Source organism: Panthera onca, chromosome D1, assembly GCF_046562875.1.
Source record: "Panthera onca isolate mPanOnc1 chromosome D1, mPanOnc1 haplotype 2, whole genome shotgun sequence".
In the NCBI taxonomy this organism is placed as follows: Eukaryota; Metazoa; Chordata; class Mammalia; order Carnivora; family Felidae; genus Panthera; species Panthera onca.
In genome coordinates, this window is record NC_138348.1 from 5309039 (window position 1) to 5329676 (window position 20638).

Consider the following 20638-nt stretch of genomic DNA (forward strand, 5'->3'; position numbering starts at 1 on the left):
CATCATCTTCTTCTTCTTTTTTTATTTTTTTAATGTTTATTTATTTTTGAGAGAGAGACAGAGCATGAGTGGGGGAGGAGCAGAGAGAGAGGGAGACACAGAATCCAAAGCAGGCTCCAGGCTCTGAGCTGTCGGCACAGAGCCCGACGCGGGGCTTGAACCCAAGAACCGTGAGATCATGACCTGAGCCGAAGTCGGACGCTTAACCGACTGAGCCACCCAGGCGCCCCTGGCCTGAGAATCTTCTTAAACTTGTCCCCTTCTCAGGATCCCCATGGCTGCTACCCTGATGCAGGCCCTGACCAGAGACGCCTCTCCCAAATCTAGACCTGATGGAGTTACTAAGGACTTTGGGATCTGCTGAGAGTGGCGGATGGGGGTTGGGTGCTCTAGGCAACCCCCCCCCCCCCACCTCTACTCAAAGCAGATCAGGTGAGCAAGTTCCTTAAGTCAAGGAACGGGGATGACTGGACCCTGCCCCCCTCTCCTGCTTGTACTGCCACCATTCTCTGCACCTGCCCACCCGCCCGTTCTCACCTTTGTGCCATTGTTCTTTCCCGTGTCCAGAAGCGCTCTGTGGGCCTTCTTCCCTGGCCGACTCCTGCGCATCCTTTTAAGAAAAGACCCACCTCCTCCGGCCTCCCTGACCCCAAACTGTGTACATCTCCAATTGTGTTCTTAGCACCTATTTCCTTGATTTGAAAACATCATCAATTGCAAAATGTATCAAGTTTTTGAAGGGGGTGGGAGGGTGAAGCTTTATTAAATGTTTGTATCAATTGGAAAAGGCATCCTGATGTTGGATATGCTGACGGAAAAAAGAAAAAACAACGTACATACAGTCTCCAAGTGTAACTGATGCTCCTAGTTCATCTTTTGCCCCAGGGCCCACCAAGGACCTGACCCAGAAGGGCATAGTCTGTTCGATCAATGAATGAGGGACTGAATGAATGAGCTCCTCAGCCCAACGTGGCATATAGAGTTTGGGGGCAGAACAGGGCCAGAGACACACAAGGATGCCTCACAGGAGGCCTCTGGCCTCCCCTCCTCCTACCCCACCCGACTCTTCAACTCTCCAGGACTGACTACAGCCACACACTGGCCTGGGTTTTCTGGAACAGTCCCTATTTTAGTTTAGTTTAGTTTAGTTTAGTTTTACTTTAGTGTTTATTTTTTGAGGGGGGGGGGCAGAGGATCTGAAGTGGATTCTGTGCTGACAGCAGCGAGCCTGATGTGGGGCTCGGCTCATGAACTGTGAGATCATGACCTGAGCCAAAATCAAGAGTTGGATGCTCAACTGACTGAGCCACCCGGGGGGCCCCAGCCCCTATTTTAAAAATTCTTCCTGAGGGGGCAGCTACATGGCTCAGTTGCAGCCCCCCCCCCCCTTTTTTAATGTTTATTTTTGAGAGAGAGAGAGAGAGCAGTGGGGGAGGCACAGAGAGAGGAGGACAGAGGATCCAAAGTGGGCTCCATGCTGACAGAAGAGAGCTGGATGCGGGGCTTGAACTCACAAATCGTGAGATCACAACCTGAGCTGAAGTCAGATGCTTAACTGACTGAGCCACACAGGCACCCTGCCACTCTTGATCTCCGGGTTGTATGTTCAAGCCCCATGGTGGATGTAGAAGTTACTTTTAAAAATACATACATACGTCAGTTCTTTCTGATGAACTTGTCAGACTAGAATCCCTGTGGGTTCTGAAAGGCCAGCCACCTGCTCCAGGAGGTGGCCCTACCTTCTCCTCCCCGGCTGAAAACCCTACGCTACCCCTGCTCAGGCCCAACCCACATCCCCAGCAGGCCTGAAGCCGGGGTCCTTTGAGAGAAAGCCAGCCTCCAGGGCAGCCCTCACTAAATCCTGAAACCCCAGAAAGCATCTTCTGGAGCCCTGGGTGGAAAGAGGTTGAGGTGCGTCCTGGCCCTGGGGAGGCAGGTTTGGGGGGCGATGCTGCCCTCTAGTGGTTGAGGGAAGGTTGATTGTAAATTTGTTCTTTTCGTCTTTTTTTAAATTTTTTTTTTTTTTTTTAATATTTATTTATTTATTTTGAGAGAGACAGACAGACAGAGGGACAGAGAGAGAATCCCAAGCAGGCTCCGTGCTGTCAGTGCAGTGACCGATGTGGTACTCAATCTCATGACTTGAGCTGAAAATCAAGAGTCAGATGCTTGACTGACTGAGCCACCCAGGCACCCCAGTCATTCTTTCTCTTAAGCCTTTGCCCGGTGCCCAGACCATGGCAACCTCCAGCTGGGATGCTGGGGGTGAAGGAGAAGCGGAACCCCATCTCTGCCCAGCTGGCAGACCCACAGACGACACCATCACATGGCATCTCTCCCAGATGACTAATGGGTATTGCAAACTTAAAGCATCCCACACGGAGCTCCTGCTCCCCACCCCACCCCCACCACCCAGCCCGTCCAGCCTGCTCCCCTCCCACCTACCCATCCCAATTGTGGTTCCTCCTTCTTCCAAACACTTGGGAGTCATCCTTGATTCCTCTCTTCCCTTGCCTGCCCCCGCCCCCATGTATCCTCATGCTGTTATGAGGCCTGTCCTGTTGACTACCTGGCGTGTCTGTCTCCGAAGTATACCCTGAGTCCTTCCACTGCACCCCGCTAAGTCTCATCCAAGTCCCACCACCTCCTGCCTGGTGCTGACACCTGCACCGGCCTCCTCACTGGGCTTCCTGCCCCTCTTCTAGGCCTAAATCCAACCCCACCTCCTGTGACTGCTTCTGTACTAAGAATAGACACCCCCACCCTCCAGGGCCTGTAAGACCTACACCGTCTTGCCCCAGCCTGCCTCTCTCACTCTATTCCGTTTCCCTTCCCCTTGCCTCTTGGTCTCTGGTCGGTCTGGTCTTCCCTCTGTCGCTACACCACGCTAAGTTCATTTCCACCTCTGGGGTTTTGACTTCAGAATTCCCCTTGCCTGAAGTGCCCTTTCCCTCCTTTCCGACAAAGAAGGCTCCTGCTCACCCCTGTATCTTGTGGTTGAGAGGTTCTCAGAGGGCTCTCCCTGGGTGGTTCGTTGTGGTCACTGTTCATTCCTTCATTCCACACCTAGCATGGTGTGTGGCACAAAGTTAGAGTCACAAGGAGAGACAAGATTCAGTGGTGGCCCAGTCCAGTAGCGAAGACCTCTAAATGTATACCTCCACTTAAGCTGGTGAGAGCTACAATGTAAGGAGGTGGGGTGCTCAGAAGAAGACAGGGGAAGGGTTGGAAGAGCGTCAGGGAGGGCAGGGGAGAGATGGGGAAAGTCATGAGCTCGTGTACATGTGAGCATGAGTGAGGTTGGGGTGAGGACTGACATGTGCCAAGACCCAGGAGTGCAAGTTCCTTCTTGCTGGGGCCTCCTAGGCTTTGAAGATCCGGGAGGATAAACTTGGGGCCTCCCTGACCTCACCAGGAGTGTCGGGATTGACCAGGAGAAACTCCCGCCTAACAGGGACGGCTACCTCTCTGATGTCCAGAGCTTAGACAGTGCCAGGCTCTGGCTGGGATGCCAGGAGTTCGCTTCATTCACTCACTCAGCCAACAATATTTATTGAGCTCCTGCTACATGCTAGGCACTGGTACTTGACCTTGAGGATCCAACGTAGGGAGAGACAAACAATGACCTTACAGGCAAATTACACAGAATAATAACCACTGACATTTACTGGGTTCTCACTGTGTGCAGGGCACTGTCGATAGAGCCCAGATGATCTCATTTAGCGGGTGACAAATTATTATAAAAGCCAGAAGGCTTCTTAGGTAAAGTCAGGGAAACCTCTGAGGAAGGGCGTTTTTGCTGGAGCCACAAGGATGGAAGGAAAACAGCTTCGTTCGGGGCAGGAAAAAGAGCTTTTCAGTTATGTGGAACAGGAAGTACGAAGACCCTGAGGAAGGAAAGGGCTCTCTTATATGGGAGGCTCCACATCTCCAGGACGCAGGTCCTATGCTTCCTCCCGCACCGTCTAAGGCCCTTCGTGGCCCCTTGGCCCCCAGGCACCGGCTCACAATCCGGGGCCGGGCTTCCAGACAGCTGGCTCCGCGCGACCCGCTTTCCCGAGCAGCGCCTCTCCGTGGAACCCTCGGGAAGGTCATACAGTCTCGCACTGCCCCTGCCCAGCCTCCTTTTCCGCCTCAGAGCCTTAGCCCGGATTTGGCCTCGGCCAGTGGCCCCGCCCCGCCCCACCCCGCCCCACCTCGCCGCACCCCGCCGCACCCCGCCCCGGCCTGTGGCCCCGCCCCCGCCCCGGCCTGTGGCCCCGCCCCCGCCCTGTGGCCCCGCCCCACCCGCCCTGTGGCCCCGCCCCTCCCCGGCCTCGGCGGCGCCGCGCACCCGTCCTTCTCTAGCGCGCGTGCGCGCCGGCGTCCCCTGCTCCTCCTGGCGCTGAAGCACGCCGTGATCGCGCCGAGCGCGTTTGTCCCTGGACGCGTCTGGCCCGCGTGTAAGTGTCCGAAGCGCGGCCACGCTGACCCCCGTCATCTCCACGCTGTGGCCAGCGGGACTTGCGGTGTCCGGGAAAGGGAGGATGTGTGTGGAAAAGACTTGGGGTCGAATGCTAGTGTCACCTCGTAGTGCCCTGGCCGGGTGCCCCAGGCCAGTTACTTAACGTCTCTGAGCCTTGCCCTCCCAGCCTGACCTCACGGGGTTGCTTTGAGGATTAACGAAGTTGCAGTGCGTGCAGTGGTGCGCTCGGGGAAATGGCTTGCTGAGTGGTCATTGTCACATGTGGAGTATTTGGACCTCACTTGGATCTCCCTCTAGGCATCCTCTGTGGCCTCTTTTCTCTCATTTCTTTTCTTCCCTTTCCCTTTCTCTCCCTCTTTCTCTGCCTTTCCTTTTCTGGATCATTTGGGGGTGTTTTCCCTCTGTGTCTCTTTCTGCTTCTGTTCCTTCTGTTTTGCCATCTTCGCACTCTCATGACACACTCTGGGGGGGACGGCAGCTGGACCTTCCTGTCCGCTGTAACTCTCTGGAAAGGGTATTTGGCAGAGGCAGAAACTGGGTCACAGCACTAGGCTGAGAGCAAACTCAGGTGCCTGCTCCCACTTTCCTGCCCACTAGGGTGTCAGCTCTGAGCTTTTGCTTCCAGGCCTGGGTACCTGGAAAGGTGGAGGTAGGACGGGTCTCCCCAGCCAGCAACTGCCAGGCCTACTCTGTTGCCTCCCCAATGGCACTTAGCACAGAACTGGCCTGGGAGGGAGGAGGAGAGCTAGGATTGTTCCTCCTCCTCCGCCCCCTGACTAGCTATATACCTGTACCTATAGTGCAAATGAAATGCGGGGCCCCTTGTTTAAAAATTATTAAGATTTCAAGATAGAAAGAAAGGAAGGAAGAAAGAAGGAAGGAAGGAAAATGGGAGAGAGAAAGAGAAAGAAAGGGAGAAAGAATGAAAAAGGGAGAGAGAAAGAGAAAGAAAGAAAGAAAGAAGAAAGTAGGGAAAGGAAGGAAGGAAGAAAGAAAAAGGCACGCTCAGTCGGTTAAGCGTCCAACTTCGGCTCAGGTCGTGATCTCACGGGTCATGGGTTGGAGCCCCATGTCGGGCTCTGTGCTGACAGCCTAGAGCCTGAAGTCTGCTTCGGATTCTGTGTCTCCCTCTCTCTCTGCTCCTCCCCTGTTCATGCTCTCTCTCTCTCTCTCTCTCTCGAAAACAAAAGATTTCAAGGTTTTAAAAAAAAGGGACGCCTGGGTGGCTCAGTCTGTTAAGTGTCCAACTTCAGCTTGGGTCATGATCTCAGGGTTTGTGAGCTCGAGCCCTGCGCTGTGAGCGAGGAGCCTGCTTCAGATCCTCTCTCTCTCTCTCTCTCTCAAAAATAAACATTATAAAAAGAATTCAAGATGGCAATGGCAGAACATTAAACTGAGGAACCGAGTGTGGGGGTCCTGAGTACAGGGCCCTGTAACAGTGTAGGTCACTTACCCATGGGGTCAGTCCTGCCTCCCCCTCCCATACACCCACCTTTCATTACGCTCAGTAAATGCCCTTATCCCACCATTCCTGGTACAGATGAGGGTGTGTTGAGCTACTTAAGGCTAACCCCCCGGCTCCCCCCCACCCCCACCCAAGGAGTTCGAGGAGCCACGGGAGAGGGGTGGATGCTCAGAGGGGCACGGGAGAGCTGCAGCAAAGGCAGTAGTCTCTGGCCCAGTGTTCACATACATCCCAGCTTTGCTGCTGACCCTAGGGCCCTCACTTCACCTCTTGAGTTTTGGCTTTGTCATGCATAGAATGAGGACACCTGTCCCCTGGGCTGGGGTGTGAGAATGAAATGGCATCATGTGTACACAGAGAGGCTAGGGAACTAGGTGGACAGGACTGACTCAGGGGCTGGTCTGAAGGTTGGTTTTATTAGCCAAGACACTTCAGCTAAGTTGTTCAATATCCATAACCCAGTTGCTCACCTTTAAAAAGAGGATAGGGGTGCCTGGGTACCCGGCTCAGTTGTTTAAGCGTCCGACTCTTGATTTCAGCTCAGCTCATGACCTCACGGTTCCTGAGACTGAGCCCCACGTGGGGCTCTGTGCTGACACTGCCGAGCCTGCTTGGGACTCTCTCTCTCCCTCTCTCTCTGCCGCCCCCCCCCCCCACTCCTCCTCTTGAGTGTGCGCACGTGCACACACGCATGCCCTGTCTTCTCTCAAATAAATTTAAAAAAAAATAAAATGACGATAATGGTACGCTTGCTGTGAGGATTATAGGAGTAACTACGTGTAAGTGCTTAGAACAGCGGCCAACACATAGTAAGGCCCCCTAGGTGCCAGCTGTTTTTACTACACTCTTGTTGCCTGCCAAAGGCACAGAATGTCCAGGTTAATCCTTTTTGATCGGAGGGGAAATGGGAAGGGCTTCTGGAAGAAGAGATGTTCGAAGGAAGATTTTCATAGTTGCAGTGAGGGTAGCACATCTTTTTTTTTTTTTTTTTTTTTTTTAACGTTTATTCTTTTGGTACAGAGAACGAGCGAGCAGGGGAGGGGCAGAGAGAGAGGGAGACAGAATCCTCAGCAGGTTCCATGCTGTCAGCAGACCCTGATGTGGGGCTCCACCCCATGAACCACGAGATCGTGACCTGAGGGGAAACCAAGAGTTGGAAGCTTAACCGACTGAGCCACCCGGGCGCCCCGAGGGTAGAACATTTTAAACACAAGTTGTCGTTCAAGGTCTCTTAGAAGCACCTACCGTGTGCCAACCATGGTGCTTCCCATTTTACAGATGCCGGTAGCAGGATGAGTTTACTGAGTTTAGATATGACCCTGGAGGATTACATAAGTTTTTTGTGTGCATCTGAGGAAGATTAATTCATAGATGAATGCGGGCTATATTGGATAGAGCCACCCCCCCCCCCCCCCCCCAAGAGGCTAGTGGCATTAGCACGTGAAAGAAGGGTAAAGATGTATGAGGTAATGGAAAAAGTGAAGTTCGAGAACACGGCAACGGATGGACTGCACCGGGGAGGGATGGGCCTCTGGGGATCCGAGCTCTTGGGAACGTCACCTATTAGGTGCCAAGCTCTGCACCAGCCACCGTGGACGATGTGAGCAACGCAGACTCCTCTCTGTCCTCGTGGAGCTTCCCGGCTAGCTGGGGAGATGACCTCTGCATCCCCAAAGCTAGTAGGGTACTGTGGGAGCACATGACCCAGTCTTGAACAGGAGGGACGGTGGCTTCCCAGAGGAAGTAGCAGATAAACTGAGGCAGGTGCACCAGCTGAGGGAACGGCAAAGGCCCAAGGAGGGTGGACTGAATAGTTAGGTATGGGTGGAGAGGAGAAGGAAGGGCAAATGTTGAGTGAGGAAACTGAGGCCTTTATCCTGAGAAACACACTAAATGGGTTTTAATCAAAGTAGTCAAATCGGTCTTTTAAGGAAAATGTTCTGGCTGCAACGTGGAGGACAGGGGTTGGAGTGGAGGCTGGGAGGCTCATGCTGTGGTCAAGGTTCCAGACAATGGTGGCTTTGAGTAGGGTGGCAGAGATGAGATAAGCGAGAGGCAGATGGGTTTCTGAGATGGCTAGGACGCAAAACTGACACCGTTCCTCCCCCGGCTCTGGCAACATCCAAACATGGCCACATCCATATCCGTCCTCAGGAAACCGACATGAAATCAGCTCCTTGTCCAAGACCCTGTCCTTTTCTAGAATGTGCAGAATTGTAGATGGTCATTAACTGTCAGCTTGGGAATAGGATGGGCAGGGACTCCCCACTCCCTTGAAGATAGCGGTGGGAGGAAGGACTTCCCAGATGGGAGTTCAGCTCTCCTGAGATGCCACAATCGGGGCGAGGAGGCAGTCGGCTGGCAGCACCTGGCACACTGGCTAAAGGCCGCGAGCTCGTACTCAACAAGCCAAGTGATGAGAAGGAGCAGGATGCAGTGGGACAAATGCTGACTGGAGCCTGTCTGGCCCAGACCTTGCTCGGTGACCTTGAGCAGGCAGTGTCGAAGGGCCTGTTCTGCAGCTTTAGTGGATGGAGGTTGGCCTCGAATCTCCAGAGATGGCAAGATTAGAAATCCCCAGGCCTTCTCAGGACAGCACCGTGGGAGAGGAAGGGGGACTGCAGGGGGTCAGGTAATCACACTTAACATTTTCACATCCATCAGAAAGTTCACCTTGATGAAGTAAAGTATCATGGTGTTTCTAGAAGCAAGTAATGCTGTCATAGAAGAAAAAAAAGAAAAAGGCAAGTACTACAGGCGCATAGCAGTTCTGCTGCTTCTGCTCAGAGGAATGAAGCAGGCAACCTTGGCCTCCAGCACCAGAGCCTGCACGACCTTCTCTTTCACGCACACACACACCAAGGCAGAAAAGGTTTTGGTTTTGTTTTTGTTTTTAAAACCTTTTTATTAAAAAAGCAAAACAACCCCCCCCCCAAAAAAAAAACAAAAAAAACAACCCCCCAAACCCAAATCAAAATATTTCCCATCGGAGTCTATTTCTTTTTTTGTCTTTTAAAAATTTTATTACACAAATATCTCCCATTCCCACGTGTCAGAGGAAAGAGGTCCTTGCTCTTTCTAAAACCAATAGTGGAGAACGTTTAGAAAACAAAAGTCCAACTAGGTTCCCTCCTTCCCTGGCCCAAAATAACCCCCATGTGTCAAATGAGATAGCAGGACTTGCCCCCTTAATGCTTACATTTAATTTAAATTTTTTAGCACAACATTGGAGATTGACTCTAAATCAGCAACAAAAAATATATATTTACAATATTTCTCCGAAAAACAAAAAAACACAACCAAACCCTTTAAACATAGTGACTTTAGGAGTTTTATTTATGGAGCAGTTATTTTTTTAATCACCAAGTGATTTTATATTATATATATATAAATTTTCTTCCTTTCCTTTGTGGTTTTTCGCCCCGGTGCTCGGAAAGATGGAGGCGGGGTGTCTGGCCCTGCGGTCTGAGGAGGGCAGGCTCTCCTGGCAAGGCCACATCTCAGAGCAGATTGCAGGAAATGCGATGGGACTCCCGGGATCCTCTGTCCCCAGAGACATTTCTGTCCTCCACACGGACCAACCCTCACCTCTAAAAACCGTTTGCCCCCTTCCAGTCCCAGAGATAAAGGAAACCCGGCAAGGGCATAGGTCCAACTGCTGCCACTCCTGGGCTCCCTTTCCTGCTGACCAATTTACGTGCACGGTAAAAATGCTTGTTTTTCCAAACCAAAAACAAACCAAAATTAAAACCAAAACCCCAAAAAACCCAAACCATCAGCTTGGAAATTTCTGTGGATGAAATGTCCCAAAGTCAGAGGCACTCTCCCGGCACAATCCCTGCTCTGAGGGGGTCTCTCCACCTCCCCTTTTATAAAAAGACAACAAAACAAAACAATCTTTTCAGTACTTTCCACAGGAGCAACCAAAAAAAGGCAGGAAGCTTCCAATTATAGGTCATTAACAATAATATTAATAAGGTTTTTGCTCAATACCCAGGGTTCTTTACAGAGAAGTTCCCCTAACTGAGGCACTCTGGAATAAGTCACTGGCATTTCCTCAAAGTTTCAGCCCCAGGTTACTGGGGCCTGGAGACCGATGGAAGGGGCAGAGGGTCGTGGGAGCAGACTGCTGCTTTTAAGGAGCAGCCAAGAGAATCAGCAGATTGGAAGAAACAGACACAATGCCACCCCTTACCAGGACCCAGTTTTCTCTCAGGAGGCCAGTCAATGCCAGGGTCAAAGCTGGGCTAGGTGGCAAAGAGGGGGCCCCTCTGCCTCTATTGCTTTGGAAGTGGCGAGTGTGCAGTTGGCGTCTCTCCTCAAGGTGGCTCACGTTTCAGACCCCCGGGGCCTGGGCTCCGTCCCCTCCCCCTCCCCTGTAGGGTTTCCTCCCCCCGGAGGGTTTTGGGAGGAGGCGAGCCTGAGGCTGGGCTGCAGGAAAGGGGCCAGGAAGGGAGGGGCCGGAGGACGAGAAGGCGGGGCAAGGTTGTGCTATCGCTATCCTCACAGGTGGGGAGCAGAGTGCAAATCCGCATCCGTCCTTTATAAGCTCTTGCCACAGGCTGCTGCTATTGAGCATCTCCTCACACACTTAAATATTGACCCAAAAGAAATTCCGACCTTTCTTTCCTTTTTTTTTTTTTAAAGTGCAAAAAGCTCTCTGCTGCCCTAGAGAGAGGATCTTTGGACAGGCCGTTCAATGCAAAGTAAAAGGGGGCAGCTGATGGGGCTCAACACAGGGCGGTGGGGTGGGAGACACCATGCTCCCCTCCCTCCCTCCCTCCACACACACGTGTAATACACTCAGCCACACACACAGAGGCACATGCACACCCCCTTCCACGGCTGCAGGCAGAGGGCAGGTGACTGGCTTCAAAGCAGGACCCCCCTCCCCCCCACAAGGTGCCAGATCAGTGAGCCACTGGGGCTAAACACAGGCCTGGGCTCTGGGGGCTACACCCACTGGAGACCCAGAGCCTGCTGGGAGGCAGGTGGGACCGAGCCCAGCTCTCTGCTCTCCCCAGCCGGGGGATATCGGCTGCTCCCTCTGAGGACACGCATCCTGGGAAAGTCCTGTCCAGGCAGGAAGGAGGAACATGTGGAAAGGGCAGTGGGAGGCTAACGAGGGAGGGGAACAAGGAGATGGTGCCTGTCTCAGAATCTGCCTAGGAAGCAATAAAATGGGGGTGTCCCTGGGGTACACAGTTCCGGCTCCTCTGAAGAGCTTCAACCCCAATAAGTGCAACAAGGACCTCGTAGAGACTAGCGGGCAAGTCTGGGGTGGGGTAACCTCATTACGTGAACCACCACGAGCATCGGACAGGATCAAGCTACAGGGAGGGGGAGAGCGTGGACACGGATGAGAGGTTTTAGACACCTCAACAGCACCAGTATGATCGGCACGGGTCTAGCCTTCCCGGGGCTGCTGCCGGCCCCTCCTGCATACGCGGGGAGAGTGTGGTAGAGGAGAGACACGCACTGGACACCACAAGGAGAACCTGGCCATGGAGACAGGGCCGCTTTCTTCCCTGGAAATTTGCTCAGAACCAGGCACGGCTGGGGACCACGGCTGGGGAGAAGGGCCCCAGGGCCCAGCACAGATGACGGCTGCACAGACACCCCAAACTGAGAGCCTGGCCTCCTGGCCGGTGAGTGAGCGGGCGGGCGGGCAGGCGAGCAAGCGAGCAGGCACCTTGACAGCACAGAGCCTGTGCTTTCCCCTCGGATTCGGATCAATTTGCTTGCTACTCCTTTCTCCTTAGGAGGGAGAGGAGCAGGCAGGTAAGCCTGGTGTCTACCACCCTCTCTGCCCAGCCTGTAGGGAAAGGGCTCTAGGGACAGGAGAGCAGAGAGGGAGTGTGACGCTGGCCTCAGAGCCCGTGCAGGGTCGGGGAGAGAGGCTCTCCTGGCTGGGGAGTCAGGGGAAGATCGGTTTCCTGTTCAGTCTGGGCTGTGTGTGTTTTAGCTGATCTTCTGTATCAGCTTCTCGTCAGACAGGCAGTAGAGACTGTTGATGGACAAGTCTGAGATGAAGTGCTCGCAGGCTTTTCGAGTGATCTGCTTACATCCTCGAAGGTCAATCAAGGTGACATTGGCGATGCGCCGTAGGTAGATCAGGGTCTGGTCTGTCAATTTATTGCAACCTGTGGGGAAAGTGACAACGAGGACGATGCTGGGTACATACTGCCACAGGCGCCTGACTCTGCCGCTCGATTCCCCAGCTCTTTCCTTTAAAATGCTCAGCAAAAGCCCTCTGTATCTTGTAACTACCTGGCTCAGAGACGGGAAGTGCCCCCTGATGCCTCACTCCCTGCACTGCAAAGCTGACCAGGCTGTGGCTGGCAGTTGGCCATGACCTTAGGCATCTGACAACTACTTGGGCCTCCACCCCCATCGGTTAAAACAGAGAGCGAGAAATCAATGTCCTTGTTCAGGTGTGAGGAAACGAGTTAACACAGTTCGGTCAACAGACCCAAGTTCATTGTTTTACTGTCAAGTTCCAGGGAGGGCTGGGCCCTCCAGGAGGCACGGGGTACCGTCTGTCATGAAACATCACAGCAGCATACCTGCCATGTTGAGCTCTGTGAGGGAGTAGCGAGTGGAAGACCCGACAGCGGTGAGCAGATTGGAGGACTGATCTGTCAGGTGGCTGCAGTGACTGAGGTCGAGTCGAGAAAGGAGGGGCATGTGGCGAATGATGAGGCGAAGTGTGGCGTCTGTGATGTCAAGGCCTGCCAGCCGGAAGTCAGTCATGTTCCGGAGCTTGCTGCGATTGTCCTGACCTGCACAGAAAAGAACCTAGGTCAAAACTCTTAACTCTGGTCCAGCTCCAAAGCCTCAGGCAGCTTCAGCTCCTTCCTGGCCAGGCCTTCTTGCAGCGGTTGAGCGAACTGCCCACACCCAGCCCTGCCTGTAGTGAGCAGTGTGTGGGGGCAGTTTCTAGGAAACCAGACACGTTTTCTTTCTTCCCAGCTGCTAGATTATGCCTCACTTATAGAGCAAAAGGGTATGTGTGGAATGCTCCACCCCTTTCCACACTCCCACACTTTTTTAGACCATAATGCAAACAGCTTTCAATGTTCCACCTCAACCATGAAGCCTTCCCGGCCTTCCTCAGGATTATACTCTCTGGGCCCCAAACTCCAATACCCCTGAGACGGAGTAGTCCCTCCTTTATCTGCAGGCAGGTAACTGGCTGTAAATAGCTAACCTTGAGTCCATTGCTCTGTTCTCCATTTGCACTCATCCACAGCATCATTTGTAACACTTTTTTAGTTTCTGAGGACAAAGTCTGTCGAAAGACAAAGCTACCCTCAGGTGACCACAGAGAAGTCAGGCCCAGAGCACACCTGGTTTATCAGCCGGTGGAGTCAGCAAGTCCCGAATTTGAGGGTCCTTGATTCCCACTGCCCACCGAAGATCAAGGGTCCTGAGAAGGGGGCAGCTGGAGGTGCTGAGGGCAGAGACTGCAGACCAGGAACAGCCCGCTAGGAGGAGGTCTTTCAGTCCTGCAGCGGGAAGAAACAGACATGCAATCGTATACTCTATCAGCACATCCAAAGCCTCAACGACGAGCTGATGTGACCACGGTAAAATGGATTCTCAGTCTAGAAATCCAGTTCAAAAATTCCTATGGTCTCCTATATGACATCTTCTAGCTTTGGTGGTAAAACCAATTACTTAGTTCCTACAGGAGCAATGTAGTATGTGAGACACTGTCTTCCCAAGACCTCAAAATGCTGAGGGGAACAAAGCATTCTAAGGGGCTGATCATGGCAACATCTTACTCAAATCTCTTCAGTGGTTGTGTTGAGAAGACCCATTCTCTTCATTGTCCGGGGCAATGATTGGCTAGTCCAGCTAGTCTGGGGTGCCGCCTGGGGACTGGCAGTTAAGGTGGCCCTGGGTGAATCCCTTGTTAAGCAGAAAGACAACAATGGAATGGGACTGTTGCCCTAAATTGCCCTAAAGCAGTTTTAAGCACTGCCTGTAACTCAGCTTTCCCTGCCTGCTCACCTGGCAGTCTATTGACGAGCCACGTCAGTTGTTTTTTGGAGATGTTGGTCCAACTGAGGTCCAGGCTAACTGGTTGCCTCTTGATGATGCCACTGAGGGCCTGGGGTACAATAGCCTTACACCTACTCAAGTCAATTTTTGTCCAAAGTCTCTTGTCGCAGCACCTGTGACAGAAGGAGAGAACACTAGCCGTCAATGTGATACTCCTTGTCAGAGGAGCTCCCATCAAAGGGTACTGCAGGCTTCTAGAAAACACAGAGCACCTGGAGTGTCACCCTCCCCAGGTTCTTCTATAAGCAGACAAGGATCATGCCCTGCTGGGTTTTTTTTTGTTTGTTTTTGTTTTTTCAATCCTCAGACAAAAGGGCCTGTCCTCTATGGCAGCCCTACAGGTTAGTAGTAGGCAACTTGACCAGTTCACTGATTTACTTTGGAAGGGCTGGGAATACAGCGCAGTGGTTAGGAACACATGACAAACAGTATACTATACTCTCTCATGTGCATTAAAATGGTATGGCTCCCCAAAGTGTACATAAGGAATTATTTAAAAAATTGACTTCCTGCTGCCTGAAGCCTTAGGCTTGCCTTCATTCTCTCCTTTGTCAGTCATACCCAGCTGCCTGAGATGCAGGCGTTCCTCAGCATATCTACAGTCAGTCCTCCTTTAAGCTCTAGAAAGAGCCCACTACTGTATCAGGCAGAAAGAGGCTCTTTATTATCAGGCCTGGAGAGTCTTCTTCCCATCTTGCGTTTTTGCCTCAGGGCTATCTTTATATTCTCTGGTCCAGTCCAGACCAGAACTGAAAGCGAAAGACCTGCCTTTCCACTGCAATCTACAGTCCACAGGCCACAAATAGCACTGCAACATGCAGGCTTCTGTTTAATATTTTACAGCCCCTGCCTCCCAGCCCGGCTCAGAGTCTGGTTGGCAGGGGAAGGGGAGACAGCACATAATGGCAGTCTTATGTGGCTCAGCCTGGAAACTGAGGAATAGAGCCAGGCAGGCCCACTAGCTCTACAAAGAGAAAATATTAGGAGAATTTGGGTAGATCACATATTAATTCAGATTTGGGAAATAAAACTAGTGTTTGTAAAGAATGAGGTCTTTATTTAAAGACTGAAAATATTTCACCAGTGGCACATAAGACTTCTATGGCAGAAACAAGCTGCTTATGATAGAGCAGTGTATCAGAAGCCCCTGGAAAAAGTGTTAAAAACAGTTTGCTTGGCTCCACCCCCAAAGCTCTGACTCAGGCCATATTGAAACGGACCCTGAGAATCTGCATTTCTAACATGACCCCAGGTAATGCCAGTGGTCCAAGCATCACCCTTTTGAGAAGAAATGGTAGGTCTTATTGGGATAAGAACAAACAACTGGAAAACTGTGGAAACATTCAAATTTTTTGAAAAGCATGTCCACCCCTTTCATTAGATGGAGAGGTAATTGAGGCAGGGGCTTAAAAGCAGTCATGTGTGTCACCAATAACAGTGACTATCACATCATCACAGGCTCTCAACAGATGGGTGATGAGTGCAGCTTACTTGAGGGGGAAAACTGTCGCAGCTCCGTGGACTGAAGTTTCAGCACAAACTATATAAATCCATCCCCCAGATCAGTTTCATATGTTCAGTAAAAAGAGAGATGGGAAAGGTCGGAGCAGGGAGAGGAAGCAAAGGGCCACATTCCCCTGAAGGGCCACACCTATAGGCACGACTGGCCACAAATATAACAGGACCCACTGTCTAGGGAACAGACAGAGTGGATTCAATCCTTTAAGACCCAGCAAGCCTCCAGATGCCAGGACGCATGCAGTTCTCTTATGGAAAACCTGCCACCTGCTCCCATACCCCTATTCCTGATCCCTGTATCCCTGCTCACCATTTATACCACGTCTTGCACACTCGCATACATTCACAAAGTTCTCTGCGGCTGAGGTAGCGGAAGACAGACATCCAGACCTCCCGCTGCATCCAGCTTTCGTCTCCATCCTGAGCCCAACTGCCCCGGCCATTCAGCCTGGCTGCACCCCCCTCCTCTGCACTGTCATCTTCCTCCTCCTCCTCCTCCTCTTCCTCCTCCTCTCCCCCCAGCCCCTCCTCATCCCCACGCTGGGGGGTTCGGGCTGGGCAGTGCTGTACTAGCACGCGGGGGGAATGGCGAAGGTTGGCAGAGGAGGCCGTGATGGCCTGCAGCTTGGGCACAATGGATGTCCCGTGGAGCTCTTTGGTGGGCCTCTGTAGCGTGACAGTGAGGTACGATCCCCGGATCTTGGCTTTCTCAACTTCAGACAGCTCCTTTTTGCCGCTGGGATTGTTCTCCTTTTCCCGTACCATGGTGCGCTCTGTGGCCTGCAGCCGCAGCAACTGCCGCCGTTTGAAGCGCTCATCCCGGCTGGCACTGTGGTGGTCGCTGGGGCCAGCCCCAGGGGATGACCGAGTCACCATACCCCGAGGGGAAACCGGGTCATGGATGAGCTGTAGCATAGAAGTGGGTGAGTGAGGCGGGGGCGTGAGGGGCTCGTCGCAGCTCCGCAGGGGCCGCAGGACTTTGGCTTGCACGGATTCTTCATCGCTCTCTTCCATTTTCCGCTTCTGCAAAACAGGCCCCCAAAAAGCCACATCAGTGCTTTCTCCAAAACCCTCTACATTTACGGGGTGAGCCTCACTACTGCTCTCAGGAGACTAGAGAAAAGACAGATCACCGCTCGTCTATGGGGAAAGGGGTACCTGCATGCTACAGGGTGGTCACCTCCTCAGAGTCTAGTCTGCAATCTGCCTGGATCAGCAACCGAGCTCAAGTCTGTGCTGAGAAAGCTGATTACAGAACAAAACCCTTAAAATAGGTCACTTGGGAAATCTACCTGTGACAAAAAGGTCTGTGTTCAAGTATAGAGGAGTGAGATCCAAATTTGGGCTGCACGATTCCACAGCCCACCTTATTCATCTCTTGCCCCAATTTCTGGATTATAATTCCCTGGATAAAGACACGCTTTAAAGAGGCCACAACTTTACCCCTATGCAATCTGACCGTTTTTAGTTCTATCTCTAATTTAACTCCTTCACCCAGGAGATGCTTTTGATAGAAGAGAGATGCCTGTGGTAGAAGAAAAGCAGTCTACATATACCATTTAAACTAGAACACAGAATCTGACAGAAGTAAACACCACTTTTAGCTCCACTGGTGTCTGAGCTGGACTCCACCAGGCTGCTTCTTCCACTCAGCACCCTACCCTACCCTTAGAGACCAACTGCATGGACTATAAAGCAGAGAATGAGAACCTCTGAGGAACCACACTGCTCCAAAGGAATCTACTCTGGATGAAAAAGAATTTTGGTTCAGTGAAGCTGACATTCCATAAAGGTCCACGACCTCATCCTACGCCACTTGTCTCCCTCTGGGGCCACCGTGACGCCGCCGTGATGAGGCTGCACCAGTGTTCCACTAGGGATCAGTGAGCAGTGGTTCACATTTTCCTCAAGGAGATGGTTTCTGTCCCTCAGCAACAAGCCTGCTCCCTTTCCTCTACATTCATAGGGCACCGTGGTTGGAAGAGAATGACTACCTTGTGGGTGCTGGCTTTTGGTTTTTACAATGCAAGAAGGCAATACTAACGTACAGCCACCTGGGGCACCCGGGTGGCTCAGTCAGTCAAGCATCTGACTCTTGGTTTCGGTTCAGGTCATGATCTCATGGTTCGTGGGTTCGGGCCCTGCGTCAGGCTCTGTGTTCACAGCACGGAGTCTGCTGGGGATTCTCTCCCTCCCCCCCACCCCCTGCCCCTCTCCAACTTGTGTGCACACATGTGCTCTCTCCCTCTCTCTCAAAATAAATAAACTTAAAAAAGATAAAATGAGGCATCTGTCCCCCTACCTGCTGTGGCAGGGAGGCAAACACCACCACTACTGCCTCCACTGTCGTCAGTGAAGAGAAAATGTTTAAGAACCCCTAGTTTAAGAACTTGGGATAAGGAGAACTTCAGCACTAGTCCACTCTAGAAATCCCTGCCCTTCAAAGATATATAGAATGAAAATTCAGTCACCTCAGTACCCAAGTGGGAAAAAACAGACACCAGGAAACTTGTCCCTACTCCAGTGCAATGCGCCTGGAGGAGACCACTGGGCCTGGATGGCTGCCACTAGGCCAGCTGCCTCCTCTGTCTGTGCCCTCAACAGGTCTTATTCCTCCTGGCCTGATCAACCAGAGTCCTCTTGGCCCTTTGGTATTACCCATCAGGCCAGCAATGTCAGCTACTCAGGGCCAAGGTCATGGCACTGGTCCCCTTGCAGGGAGGGGCTGCCTGTGTAGGGCACAAGGGTAGGGTTTTCTGTAGGGCCATAAAGGTGAAGAGGACAAAAATGTGAGCCCGCTTAACTGGAAACTCCGGCACACCACTGTATTTACTAGCTGCCTCAGGTCACTGCCTTCCCTCTAGTTTCATTCCTCAGGAGCAACCGTGCTCGCCTCACTGCCCTCCTCACACAGCCTAGCTATGCTGCCTCTTTTTCTAGGGTCTCAGAGTGTAAGAGGACCTCAGCAATTTGCAGACCCCAAGTGGAACAATATTCAGTAACACAAAAACTCAAACAAAAGAAAAACAAATAATTAACCGAAGAGGGGGGAAAAAAGTTATCAAACAAAATACAAAATCATCTCCACAGTCAGAAAAACCATGCGAACAAAGACGCAAAGGCAAACAGACTCTAGCCATCCCCTAAGCTGGACGTTTCTTTTCTTCTCCGGTGCAGTCTGGATAAAGCTTCCTTACCTGGGCTTTCTCTGAGTTGTCCTCCTGGTAGCACTTTGGACACTCCCAGCAATTTGGCAATTCCTCATTAAGCAACCCCTCTCCATCCATCTAGAGGAAGACAGAGATGTTAAAAATCTGTCTCATTAAAAAAAAAAAAAAAAAAAAAAAAAGCCTGTTTCTTAAGGCTCCTTTATCAAACAATAACAGCCACATGGTTGGGAAGAACCTGGAAGTTTTACCCATTTGTAAACACATCGGCCCATCGGGGAGAAAAACCGAGTCATTCAGCCCCACTCCTAGCCACTAGGAGACCGGTCACCTTCACTCTTGGTTACTTGATCAAAGTTAGATTCCACGAGGAGATTCCCAAGAGTCTGCGTCAATCTGGGGTCTGCAGACTTCTATATGCATCTTTCCCGACACATTTATTTTCTTGAGCATCTCATGCCTCTCTGCTAAAGGAACTGACCACACTATTCAGAATGGTGCCAGACCTCATCTTGATAGTGGGGCATAGTAATTATGATTGCTTGGGTTCAGAGACTGTAGCCTAGTCTCTGTGACTCTGTTCTCAACTGTACAGTGCGCATAAATACTCCTATAAGGGTGTGGTGAGGATTAAATGAATTACTTGTTAAATAATGTGTTTAGATAAAAGCTTGACATATAGTAAATGCTTCGTTTATCAGCATGGAGAGGATACCTTAATTTTACTGATCTTATGATGCATATTTTTTTCACATTTGAATATTTCTAAAATTGAGCTGCTTCTCACAATTAACTGTATCTTACAATCATTGTCAGCCAGGTGGCAGTCGTGATATAGCTGACACCTTTGGAAAAATCGACAAAGTACCAGCACCAATGCCCTTTAAAGAATGAAGTAACAGGGTAGACCCAACTTCACAGGGCTATCTTAAAAGATGTAAACAAGAGAATGCATATAAAACAATGGTTGTCCACCCCAGCCACATATTAGTATCACTTAAGGAGCTCTGGCGCATACTTAGGCCCAGGGCCCATGCTTAAAGATTTGATGCTACCTCCTAAAGACTGTATCAGCTTCCCTATCACTTTTTCTTTCCTTTTAAGATTTTTTTTAGAGAGAGTGAGCGAGTGCACACATGAGCAGGTGAAGAGTGGTGGGGGGGGGGGGGGAGAGAGGGAGAGAGGGAGAGAGGAGGAGAGAGAGAGAGAGAGAGAGAGAGGGAGAGAGGGGGAGAGGGGGAGAGGGGGAGAGGGGGAGAGAGGGAGAGGGGGAGAGAGGGGGAGAGAGGGAGAGAGAGGGAGAGAGGGAGAGAGAGGGAGAGAGAGGGAGAGAGGGAGAGAGGGAGAGAGAGGGAGAGAGAGGGAGAGAGAGGGAGAGAGAGGGAGAGAGAGGGAGAGAGAGGGAGAGAGAGGGAGAGAGAGGGAGAGAGAGGGAGAGAGGGAGAGAGGGAGAGAGAGAGGGAAAGAATCTTAAGCAGGCTCCACGTTCTGTGCAGAGCTGGACTCGGGGCTTGATCCCACGACCCTGGGATCATAGCCTGAGCCGACTGAGCCACCTTAGGTGCCCCTCTATCATTTTCTCTTTTTTTTTTTTACTTGAACTCCCAATCTGTGACATCATGACCTGAGCCAAAACCAAGAGTCAGATGCTTAACTGATTGAGCCACCCAGGCACAACCTCTATCATTTTTTCTTAAAGGCCCTCAAGTGTGAACCAAGCCTGATACACTCATTAAACGTTAGCTGATACTATTACTCTAACCATCTTTCAGGAACTGACATCCAGAGATACAGTCAAGTACACAGGAGAGATGCTTAAAGGCACAAGGCATTCCCAAATAGACCAGGCAGTTCCATGATAGCCTGGGGACTCCAAACACACTCTATGGAGGCCAGACCGCAAGCTCCATGAGGGCAGGGAACGGGACTATTATTCTGTGTCCGAGACTATCCTCA

At 51.6% G+C, this 20638-nt stretch overlaps 1 protein-coding gene across 7 annotated transcripts in view; it reads right to left on the minus strand.

Annotated features, from left to right (window-relative positions):
- Positions 1 to 9237: 9237 nt before the first annotated feature.
- Positions 9238 to 20638, minus strand: part of KDM2A (lysine demethylase 2A) — a 113751-nt gene continuing 102350 nt past the window's right edge. For all 7 annotated transcript variants that reach the window (XM_060607370.3, XM_060607369.2, XM_060607372.3 and 4 more), the window contains 6 exons: positions 18713 to 18802; positions 15826 to 16538; positions 13947 to 14110; positions 13280 to 13438; positions 12497 to 12712; positions 9238 to 12073 (listed from right to left, as the gene is read on the minus strand). In XM_060607370.3, the coding sequence (XP_060463353.1) occupies positions 11892 to 12073; positions 12497 to 12712; positions 13280 to 13438; positions 13947 to 14110; positions 15826 to 16538; positions 18713 to 18802 (1524 nt within the window). In that variant the 3' untranslated portion in view covers positions 9238 to 11891. The remainder of the gene's footprint in view (positions 12074 to 12496; positions 12713 to 13279; positions 13439 to 13946; positions 14111 to 15825; positions 16539 to 18712; positions 18803 to 20638) is intronic.